The sequence below is a fragment of the Gymnoscopelus braueri genome, assembly GCF_963280865.1.
Source record: "Gymnoscopelus braueri genome assembly, chromosome: 24".
Classification (NCBI taxonomy): Eukaryota; Metazoa; Chordata; class Actinopteri; order Myctophiformes; family Myctophidae; genus Gymnoscopelus; species Gymnoscopelus braueri.
The window spans coordinates 29,390,281-29,402,780 of NC_137626.1; the positions used below are offsets into that span (position 1 = coordinate 29,390,281).

The following is a 12,500-nucleotide window of genomic DNA, read 5'->3' on the forward strand; positions in this document are numbered from 1 at the left end:
TTTCCACCCAACAGCGATGATATGAGAGTGTAAGAGAGACAGGAACCCAAGGGCAGAGAGAGGAGAGGCATGCGGGCGAGACCAGTCGGGACACCACATCTTTGCACCGAGTGGCTGAGCCACCAGGCACACAGAGCTAGACTTCAAGGTTTTTTGCTCAGAAGTCGAGTTCAGTCGGCAACTTTCCGGAAGAAGGGGCTCGAAAACTTTTAATGTAGGAGCCCTACAACGTACATAAACCAAAATGAAACATCTTTTTCATTTGGTGTGACAGACATTGTGAAAAGCCAATAAAGGAGGGTGCCTTTCCCTACTCATGCTGACTTTTCCATCTCTCTCTCTCCCTCTCTCTCTCTATAAAACCACAGTGAATGTTTGTAGTCTAAAACAATAGTTCTCAAACTTTTTCATGCCAAGGACCCCCAAATTGCTATATATTTGGCTACAGACCCCCATCTGAAAATCTTTTGTGCCAGGGACCGCCAGAAGAGATTTGTGTTAAAATGTGACAAAATTGGGGGCACGGTGGCGCAGTCGGTAGCACTGTCGCCTCACAGCTAGAAGGTCCTGGGTTCGATTCCCGCCGGGGACGCTGTGGGCACTGGGGGTGTGTCTTCTCCTCCGTGTCACCAGCGCCCATACCCTAGGTGGGGTTGGCGAAAGGGCCTACTCTGTGTGGAGTTTGCATGTTCTCCCCGTGTCTCCTAGGGTAGTTAATACCCTCACAAAAAGGGTCACTATACTGCCTCCCCCTGGTCAGCCGGGGCGCCTGATGGAGGGGAAGGGAACTGGTTGGAATAACGTGTTCCTTCCACGCGCAACGTCCAACCAGGGAAACTCCCCCCTGTCAGGTGACAAGAAGGTCACTTGGCTCTCATGCATTGAAGGAGGCATGAGCTCGGCCCTGGCCTCCCTAGGCTGGTGGGGGGAGTGTAGTGACCAGGATCACTTAGCAAATTGGCACCGGGTGAAAAAAGGGTTACAAAATCGAGGGATACAAATTATTTTAAAAAAGTGACAAAATTATTCAAAAAAAAAAAAAAAAAGGTGCAAAATAGCAGCTCACACGCTAAGAGCTTGTGGATCTGCTACTATTGAATAGCCAACGTATAAATGGATAAAGTGGTTAAAATGATTGTGGTGCTACATGAATTGCTTTTGCTGGGGACCCCCTGGAACCCCCTCAAGGACCCCTGGTTTGAGAATCACTGGTCTAAAACACAGTTTCTCAACATCGGGTCCAGGGGACCAGCGGCGGTCCAAATGGACCCTTACAGGTCTGTAACTCAAGAGTGGACACCATATGATGCTAGCGTGCAGGCTAGCCCACACTGGTCCGAGAAACAGAACCGTAAAGGACCCCTAAAGGTTAGGACTGTAACACAAGACGTCCTGTCATGTAATAGGAACATTTCAATCAGTGGCGACGTCCTCCAACAACGCGCCTTGCCGTCATTGGCCACGAGAGGCCTATAGGCTCCACCCACCTCAGTCTCCAGGAAGCGCCGCAGGGCTCTCTTCTTCTTGATGCTCTTGCGTCGGACGTACACGGCCACGCTGAGCGCCACGATGACGATGATGAAGAGGCCGCCGATGATCCCTGCCGCTATGAGGGGCGTCCTGGATGGAGAGAGAGAGAGAGAGAGAGAGAGAGAGAGGGAGATCCTTGTCAACCAAGCGACACGATATCACTGCCTAAATGTAAATATAATTATTTCTAACAGTAAATGTATTTTGCGTTGTGAGCTAGCTTTTCTAAGTTGCAATTCGACACAGTTGTTTACATATTTCTTAATTCGCTTTTACTTGTACAAACATTTGAGGTTATTTTTTTTTCACTTTTGGGTGTAAACTTATTTTCTCATGTCACTAAGCATTCGCCTAAAATAGCAGATCTACAAGCTCACAACTGCAACGTGTTGTGAGCTTATCGGCTATTTTCGGATTTGGAGTAGAGGGGAAAAGGAGCAGACCAAGTACAGATCCAAAGGTCCGGTTTACTAAATATAGAGGGTTAAGTGGTTAAATGTCTGAAAATGACTCCAACATATTAATAGAAAAGATAATGTGTAAACAAAACAAAAAAAGAACATAAATGTGTACAAAACTGATGATAGTGCGGTCAAACAAGTCAATGAAACCATGTTGTATGAAGTATGAAACCTATGAAAAAGTTTAATCTGCAACACAATTTTATGCAATATATAGTGGTCCCCACTTCTCTCTCAGCTAAAGGGTCCTTTGCCTTAAAAACTTTGAAGAGTGCACTAGATTAGAAGATCTATAAACAGAATCAATTAATCTAGAACAAACGCAGACTTCCACATACATGGGATGAACTGGCAGCTAATTGAATACACAGGTGAGTTTAAATAGACACAGGGATTAACAGGACACAGGTGAACTCAATGGACAATTAACACTCGACTGGCCAGGGGACTAGCAGGACACAGATGGAGAACTTAACTAACAAGTAAGACGCGCGAACGCGGGAAGCGAACGCAACAAAATTAAAAATATTTAAAAGAAAGTAACCAATAAAAATTAAAAATAAAAATACAAAAAAAATCTGCGTTAAAAGGAGCATCTTAGAAAAATACAAATGCACAAAAAAATAACTTTGAATGTTTTTGAACAATTCAACAAAGTGTTTGAAGTGCCTGTTTCACCCACTTCCGGGGGGCGGAGCCAAAATCCGAGCCCGAAGTATTTGTTCGTAGACCCCCACTTAGGGGGGGTAGAAAAAGTTTGGGAGCGATTCGGGCACTTTTCATTTAACATGGGGTTTCAATGGGGAGTTTTTAGGAGCCTTCTCTGGGGCGTGGCTTCCGGGGGAAGGGGCGGGCTTAAACGCAACCTTGACAGGTGTGTTCAGTTTTCAAAGACCTTTCATTTGATGTATGGTACGTCTAAATTGGACATTTACTTATCTCAGAGGAGCTGCAGGCAGGCAGTGAACACAGACACGCACACACACACACTCACAAGCCGAGCACGGTTTCATAGTAAGCTCCACTTGCGCGGAGGCGCGCCTTCGGCGCGCCTCCTTCAGCTGCGTTCGCAATCACAGGCTAACGAGACAAGACGGGCAACGGCAACAAAGGCAAACAGGAAACACCAGAACATTACTTCAAAATAAAAGCACCACAACTGTAAAGTAAAACCCCAACTACAACTAAGAACACAACAAGAAATCACAACAGGGCAGTGGTGGAAAGTACATTCACTAAAGTACTGTACAATTTTGAGGTACTTTTTTACTTTTTTTGAGTATTTCAATTGTTTTATACTTTTTTATACTTCTCCATGACATCTTTGAGGCAAATAAGGGAGAGAACAGGGTGTTCACCCCCCGACACGGTCGAGGAAGATGGCCACCCACCCTAGAGCCTGGGTCTGCCTGACATTTCTTCAAGTTAAGGGGGAGATTTTCGTTGCCACTGTCACAAAACTTGCTTGCTCAGGGTGGTCTCTGCTCTATATGTAAAGTGTCTTGAGAAAACTTGTGATTCTGATTTGGCAGTATAATAAAATCGAATTGAAAATGTAATTGAATGTTTATTGCAGAGAGAGGCCAGAGCAGATGTATGACATAGGCTCTCTCTCAAGTAATGATTAGGGGATGACTGATTTATCCTGTGTTAAGTCGATTAGATTGATTAGATCGCCGCACAGCAGGTGTTTAAGTCACACCCAGCTCAGATTCCAATTTGTCTGGACTCAGGCCAGGTGTGACTGCTTAATTAGCCATCACCCACACACCGCAGACTCGTTTTAATAACCTTCTAAGCGTATGTTTGCATCACAGTGCATGAGAGAGAGAAGAGAGAGAGACAGAGAGAGAGAGAGAGAGAGAGAGAGAGAGAGAGAGAGAGAGAGAGAGAGAGAGAGAGAGAGAGAGAGAGAGAGAGAGACCTCCACTTGCACCCTAGCCCCGACTCCAAGCAAGGAGGCGAGGAGGAGAGGCGAGGACAGAGGAATCATTTGGGTTCCCTTTAAGGAATTGGAATGCGCCGGGCTCAGTTAGCGTCATTTTGAAATTACGCAATTAGTTATGACGTGTCACACAGCTGGATCACAGATATTAGAGCACTGGGATTTGACTAGAGAGAGAGAGAGAGAGAGAGAGAGAGAGAGAGAGAGAGAGAGAGAGAGAGAGAAAGCGAGCGAGCATGTAGGCAGGTAGGGATGCAAGACTAATAACTAAATAAATGAGGCATGTTTGCATTCGGTATGCTATTATGACATGTACGCAAATGCCCGTTGGCACTGTAAGTGCGGTGCCATGTCACTGAAGGTGGGCATTTTCACGGTGTGACTATACTTTCTGTCCAGCCCTGAAACACACACACACACACACACACACACACACACACACACACACACACACACACACACACACACACACACACACACACACACACACACACACACACACACACACACACACACACACACAGTGACAGCCATTCTACAAGAGCGAGACAAGAGTGCAGGCGTCAGAGGGGAGAGTGTTGCAGCTACACCTGTCAGCGCTGTCATCTCCTGTGTGTCCCATTACGTTTGGCATCACTCTCTACCCTCCACCTCCTCTCCTCTCTGCTGGGCCCATTTCTCACCTCCCCTTATTGGCGCTCACATTATTTACTTAACCCATTAAGACCTGAGGCTGATTCTACAAAATACCTTTTAAATCAGTAGTTCTCACACTTTACTTTACTAAATTGCTCAAAAATAGCAGATGTACAAGCTTGCAGCGCGGCAGGAGTTTAAGTATAAGTATCTCAACATTGTACTTGTACAGCAGGCCTGTCCCCTGAAAGTCGACAATTCGAATAGTCAGTCGGGAGTCGGGACCCCCTCAGTCGATGCTAATTATTTGATTCGAGCCGTCTAGTGTAGGCTATATGGTGCGTGGTGCTGAGCTCTGATGTGTCATGTACTTCTAAGTTAGTCCATCTACTTCCTGTAAGTAGACGTAAAAATAAAACCAGTTGACTAATCATATTACGTTAGGCTCTTATTTTTAAATCCCTCCTTTTTGGGAGGAAATGGTTCTTCTGTTGCAGCTAAGCTACTATGACGCTTTTGAATAGTAAACAAGAAATCAAGTGGATTACACAAAATATTTTGTCTAAAGTTCATATTTATGATATGAAAACCATGCTCCTGTGACTTAAACAATGTACATTGTTAGGAAGTGTGTTAAACTTGTTGAACCTCCGCAGAATTAGGTGAGTGGTGTTAATTATCTCATGCTGGCTAAAGTAGCGCTGCGGTAAAGAGACACACAGCTGTAGCTCTGATAAAACGCTGACTGTGCAATTATCAGGTACACAACATCTCTATCTTTTCTCTTTACTGTTATTTATTTTGTCTTGCACCAGCGACTACTGGATCTGCAACATAGCTGTTTGATACAGTAGCGTTGCGCTCCAAAACTGTATGTACTGTAGTCCTACAAAGGATTGTTGCAAGCAGTCTGCCGTCATGTCGTTTTGGATTGCTTTTAAATGATTGAGGATTGATTGCTTTTAAATATTCATATGGCTCTGTTGCACTTCACTATGTAATGTGCTCTAAATCAGCACTGAACGTTTCTGAAACACTTGCAATTGTAGCCTTCAATAAAGGTCATAAAGACCTATTTTCTATATAAAAAACGAATCGTCGACTAGTCACATTAAACTCCCGACTCTGATTCGAGTTGATAAATCCTGAGCCGGGGACAACCCCTAAAGTACTATAGTTGAGTAAATACTTAGTTACTTTGCACCACTGCCTTGTGGGCTCGATCATTTCGTCTCTTCAATTCCTTCAAGGGCTTCAAAAAAGCAGAATGAAAAGTGGACATTGGGGACATGTGCAGACATTTACGGGCACTTACGTGCTCGTACACACACACACACACACACACACACACACACACACACACACACACACACACACACACACACACACACACACACACACACACACACACACACACACACACACACACACACACACACACACACACACACACACACACACACAATTGGCCTCCGGGGGATTTCGGGGAAAAAAGGTCTCCAAAATTGGGATGTTATTAGGTTCCAGACTTCAAATAGGCCAGACTTAAAGAGAGACCACATCACACGGCTATTACTGAGCGAGCGCCTCCTCTTGCATCCATTTCCTCTGGTCAGCGCGCTCTCACATGACACCTCAGAGTGCTCTGTACTTCTCTTTAGATGACAAGCAATTTTGCTGTGCTTTGCCCCGTGTGTTTTTGGCGATAAGAGATGGCCGAGTTATCCCGACTTCTCAACATCAAAATGTCGTTGCTGTCGAGCAGAAACCTTGTATCTCCATAATGTTTTCGTAAATTAATGTGTCGTACAACAGCAGTGAAAATAGCAGATCTATATGCTCACAAAGTGTCCCGATGCAACGCGTTGTGAGGTTTTAGATCGGCTATTTTCACAATTTTAAAATGTTTTCAAAATGATAATAAAAAGGTAACAGTTTTGGACTAACGATGTTTAAAAAAGCTGTAATCTGAAGCTTTCATGTCCTACCAGGAATTTGCAACTTTATATAGTTATAATGATTCCTTCACTGAAAACGTCATGGATTGCTCTGATTAATGTATATTTTTAATAGCTTTTTTTCAATATCCCTGTGCATTTGAGTGAAATTCCAATTGCAAGAAGGCCACAAAGGTTGTAAATGTATATGAACCCTAGCGTCCCTATTCTGGGGGGCGAGCATTAGGCGACAGCAGTTCTACAAGCTAACAAATTACATATAAGTAAGTCAGCTTGTAGATCGGCTGTTTTTCGGCAAAGAGATTTGCTTGTACAGAGAAAAAAAGGAGTGGGCCATGCGTAGAGCCCTGGGGGACGCCAGTCAAAAGCTCTTTCTTTCTCAAACATCTAGTAATGACGGCGTGCAAGGCGTTTATAATAATACGACCGTGTTAGCCATTAGCATGGCCGAGCGCTGGCTACGGTTTGCTCACCCGCGCTTCTCCAAAAGAGGAGAATATCAGCGGCTTTGCTGTGCTTCAAACACACTGGACCATTGGCTCACAACGGCTTAAACCGTTTGATGATTCAACGCTGCCCTCCTGGGCTCCCCTTCCCTGCATTTTCACCCTCTTATTGATGCCTCCGGTGTCTAATCCGCAGTGGTGGAAAGTACCTAAGTATATTTACTCACGACGCTATTAGCGTTGTGAGTAAATATAACGCAACGTTATCAGATTCATAAAAATAAATGTATCTCTGATTCCTTTTCCCAGATGGCGTTTTTGGTGCCGATGACTAAAGAACGGAAGATCGCGGTTACAATTTTTGTCTTCCGGATGATAGAAGAGACTCTTGTCCTCCCCCCCCCCCCCCAGACATCTGTTGTTTACATCGTCTTTGAAAAAAAAAACATTTCTGTGGGTCTCGGAAGATTAGTAAAAACTGGCGGTGGCGGATGAATTAATTAATTCCTGGCAGTCAATGTGTTAAGTGGTTAATTCATAATGTACTCTTTCCCTGCCAAGAAACGTAGTGTGGTCAAAAGTACAATAGTTGTCTTTTAAATGTAGTGGAGTGAAATACTCGAGTAAATGTACTTGGTTACTGTCCACCACTAGAGCCCTGCAGGCCCGTCGGGACACGACCAGGGCCCGGCCCGCTAATACGGGCCGGGCTAGGGCCGTTTCTGTATTTGTATTTGTATTATATTAATAAGGTATACATTTTGTCTCAGCATGTGCGCTAGCTTGAATGGAGGGGGGTGTGTGGGAGGCAGCACCCTACCGTCTATGGGGCAGAGACCGTATCTTAGCAACACTGAAAGCGCTAACTCTCATTGGTCGTATCATGAGTGAATGAGCCAATGAGCTGCCCCGCAATGAGCTGAGGGCTTTTCCAGACACCCGACTCCCAAAGCTCACTGACAGTCACACACAGCAACGAGAGGGGGAGAGAGAGCAGAGTGGGAGCAGGACAGCAGTATAACAGTTCAATATGGGACGCTTCTTTTAGTTTCCAAAAACGGGACGATTACGAAACGGGACGATTACGTATTTTAGGTAACCCTACGCGGCAAGCTGACAATTATCAATGCCTGATTTTCTTTCCAAGCCAGTGCCAGCTAATCCAAAGTCACCAGAAATGTGAGGAATTATACTGCGAGGACATAAGATCATTCCAAACGGTGGCTGGAGGACGATTTCTTTCTTTTTTAGGGGTTAAACTTGAAATAGATGGATAGGAAAAAATATGTGGCAACGGGTTCCCAAATGGAGTTTCCCATTAACACATTGGGCCTCTTAACCTTTTCATCAGAGCGCGAGAGCGCAGCTGAGAGTGCAGCTGCTGCGTGCACCAGTGAAAGCACACGCTCGAAAATAATTAATTCATAATAATAAACAATTAAAAAGGTGTCAGGCTTCGGGCCGGGCTCGAGCTGTACAATTGCGCCACCTATCGGGCCAGGGGCCGGGCTGGGCTGAATAGGCTCTATGCAGCCATATTGGATAGAAATTAGGCCTCTTCCTTACTTCCTTCACAGGTTTTACCAATGGTACTAATGAAGGCTCCGTTCCATTTAGTGTAGAAAGTGGTTCTCAAAACTTAATTTCAAGGACCTCCATTACTCTGAGAGTGTACACCCATAAGGGGCCACTTTGAACCCCCTCAAGGAACCATGAGAGTGTTTCCAGTGAGCCAACATGGATAATATCAGCACCCTGACTATGTTTGACCAGAATGGAACAGAGCCTTCATCAGTATCATTGGTAACACCTGTGAAGGAAGTAAGAAGAGACCCAGTTTATTTCCAATATGGCTGCTGTGCATAGAGCCTATACCATGCGCCAGGGCTCACACAGCTAGGGCCCACATTTTTGGCCCGTGCAGGGCTCTATCCACCGCTGCTGCTAATCCGTCCTCTCTATCCCCTCAACAAACACAACCCAGGCCCTGAACGCAACAGCCCTTCCTACCTGATAGCTACAGCTCAGAGCACTATCGCCTCTATTAGCAGCAGATACCATTAGCCGCTAATGGAAGATCTGTGTACCGTGCAGAGGGTGAATGCGCAAGGCGCCGCGATGTTTGCCGTTGCGTGCGTGTGTGTGTGTGTGTGTGTGTGTGTGTGTGTGTGTGTGTGTGTGTGTGTGTGTGTGTGTGTGTGTGTGTGTGTGTGTGTGTGTGTGTGTGTGCGCGAGCGTGTGTGTGCGTGTGCGTGTGTGTGTGTGTGCAGGGGCTTTAAATTTACAAAGAGGTCCAGGGCGTTGTATAATGAGATAGATGGTCATGTGGAGAATAGTAATCAGATAAGATAAACCATTATTGATCCCTGGAGGAAAATGCAGGTATCATAGCAGTGATAGCTAGTGCAACAGCAGTGGGAATGCAACACATGGAGAGGGAGCCAACAGGTATAGTAATGTTGAGAGTCAACAAGCCAAACCAAGATAGTAAATAAGAATGCAAATAAAGATTGAGAATTAAACGCTGCGCTACTCTTCCCCACAAAGTCAAAGTGCAGTGACTAACGCACATAATTTAACTGATGAAAGTGTTTCAATTGGTCAGCCAAATGGGTTATCAGCATAGAAGTGATATTACACTAATTGTATATCTGTTCTTGAGGTAAAATAAGTCAGTGTGTCCAAAAACGTAGTTACTGCACTGTGGCTTTGTAACTGGCAGTGCTGTAAAGTAACTAAGTACATTTACTCAAGTACTGTACTGTACAATTTTGAGGTACTTTTACTTTACTCGAGTATTTCCAATTGACTATACTTTTACTTCTACTCCACTACATCTCAGAGGCAAATATTGTACTTTTACTCCACGACAATTATCTGAAAACTTTAGTTACCAGTTACTTAACAGATATAAATTATTAACATTATGAAACATACATTACCCACTTTAGCCCTATTTTATACCTACAGTAGGCTATTTTCAAACATTTCTGTACTTTTACTTTTGGTACTTTAAGCATATTTTGATTCCAATACTTTTGTACTTTTACTCAAGTCAATTTTGAACACCAGACTTGAGTGAATGAGTGAACATACTGATGAACATGATGATGATGATGATGATGATGACCACAGAGATAGCTTACCTGTCCATCATGCCCGAACAGTCTTGGAGCCTCGGTCCGACGCACCTGCCAGGATAGAGAGCAAAGCACAAAGACAGCATGATCACTCACACGCGCGTTATGAAGTCAACGTCCTGTTGGTCTTTCCTCAACGTCTATCACCAACCTGGCTCCTGTCACCACACTGTGGGACCCCGTGGAATATTGAAACCTGACCCTGTCCACATAGGACGAGCTTTAACCCATTAATCCATTTAGACCTGGAACGCAGTTGTGGCACTTTTTTTATTTGAGCTAAAAAGCATTATTTTACACTTTGGCTATTCAAAAATAGCAGATATACTACAAGGAGCTTGTAGATCTGCTATTTTTGAAAAATCGTGAAAATGTGTGAAAATCTTTGAATATATATTATTCTAAAGCGAACATTTTAAACTCAAATCTTTGCTTCTGGTGGTCCCTGGAACAAAATGTTTTGAGATGGGGGTCCGTGGCCAAATACATATCATTTTGGGGGTCCTTGACATGAAAACGTTTGAGCACCACTGATATAGAAACATATAGTTTTTCAGAATACTGGAAGACATTTGTAGAATCGGATTCAGGTCTTAATGGGTTAAGTTCGCACACTTTCAAGATTTTTCAAAAGTAATTCAAAAATCGCATGTGTACAAACTGGCAGCATGGCACGAAGTGACACGCTGTGAGCTTGTACATCTGCTATTTTTGACTAGCCAACACAAAAATCTAAAATGCTTTCCCGATTTCAACCCATTAAAACCGGGCTTCATTTTGATTGACTTCACGTCCCGTCACATGTGACCTGCTCCCCCCAGTACCACTGAGGACGAGAAGGAACGGGGGGGATAGAAAACAAAAAAAGTGTCTGTTCTATTTCATCAGATTTTTAATAAAAGGAAATCTCTCCCGCTCCCATGATTTGTGATGTGAGACTGTTAGTTAGGACTCAGTGGGGCAGGCTTATGAGATTATCAGTGGATTCTCGCAAAAGGGGGAAAAAGCGAGGTATAAGCAAAGCAAGCCAAGGACGCTTGCTTTGGATGAGTAATGGGTTCAACTTTCTTTTGTACATCATAAACTTGGGAGCCCATTTCTCTTGAAAACAGATAGTTGGCAATCTCTCTGCTGGATATTCCAAGCAGAGGAGTAATAGTTATTATGAGAATGCTAAGAATCAGTTGTTCCACGGCAATCTCTTGCCGTGATAATCAATCAAGAGAGACTGCTTGGGAAACAGGTAACAGGTCTTATCATTCTCGAGCAACTAATGGAGCATAACTCAGCCCAGAATTGTTATAATTACTTTTGCTTTAGAGCATTCTAGCTGGCTGAGGAGGGATTCCCTGCTTTGCCTCGGGGATGCGCCCATCGTTATTGTTTGTTCATTGAGCGTGTTGCGTTATTGTGTGTATTGGGAAAGTGTTTATTGGGGTTATTGTGTTATGGGGTTTATGTGCATGTGTGTTTGAGACGGGGACAAACTGCTGTGAGTTGTGTGTGTTCGCTGGAGTCACTTGTTTGTGTGTGACTAATCTCTCAAGAACAGATTCAGAGCTACGCTACTGAATCTGTCGAGAGCCCCGTTCAGAACGTGTGCGCGTTAGCTTACAAGCGGGCGTGCCTTCAGATCAGGAAGCAGGCCACGCTTTACCCAATCAAATGTAGTGGGCGGGATTTACTGTCCGTGCGCTCCCTTCCCACTGAAAACAAACCGAAACTAATTTAACAATAGCGTCCTTGGAGCAGACAAAACCACGAAAAGATATTCACATTTTAACTTGCTCTTTCATCATAGAAACAAGTGGGCTTATAACCAAAACGATCCATGTTCTCTGGGAGAAGTGGTGTTAGTGTTCCGTGTAGAAATATTGTTAGTGGGAATGAAAACATAAGCGCACCACCGGAAGTGGAGCGCAGACCAAAACCCCGGTTTCCTTGCGCACGGGTGCTCCATTCAGCTCATCCCAGAGCCAAGTGAAAGAGTAAAAAACAGCAGAGGGCGCTGTTTTTCCTTTTTATTTGGCGATGGGTTCCCAGATTGGTGTGTGACCACCAAATAAAAAGTTTTCTACCACCAAAAGTTGCAGCGCGTGATTGAACCAACCCAGATTGCCATCTATGTCAGAGTGATTTTCATATAATAACCTTGCAAAAGATAATGAACATTTTGGCTGTTGTGGAACAAACCAGCACATATCACAATGTTGTTATTGTTGTTATTTGCCTGTCTTTATGTCAATGACCTAAAAATGACACGAACAAAATATATATATATATATCTTTGTATGTTGTCTGGTTCAGCAGTTATAAAAAGCTGTATTTTACACCACTCACGTGGACATCAATTCAAGATGGCCTCGGTAAGAAACCCCATGGAC

At 44.1% G+C, this 12,500-nt stretch overlaps 1 protein-coding gene across 1 annotated transcript in view; it reads right to left on the reverse strand.

Annotated features, from left to right (window-relative positions):
• The window catches only part of LOC308080568 (receptor tyrosine-protein kinase erbB-4-like), a gene marked incomplete at its 3' end in the record, with an annotated part of 485,532 nt that overhangs the window by 111,259 nt on the left and 361,773 nt on the right, over positions 1-12,500 (reverse strand). The window contains exons 16-17 of the mRNA XM_080422462.1: positions 10,123-10,167; positions 1,488-1,620 (exon numbers count right to left, since the gene is read on the reverse strand). Of these exons, the coding sequence (XP_080278588.1) occupies positions 1,488-1,620; positions 10,123-10,167 (178 nt within the window). The remainder of the gene's footprint in view (positions 1-1,487; positions 1,621-10,122; positions 10,168-12,500) is intronic.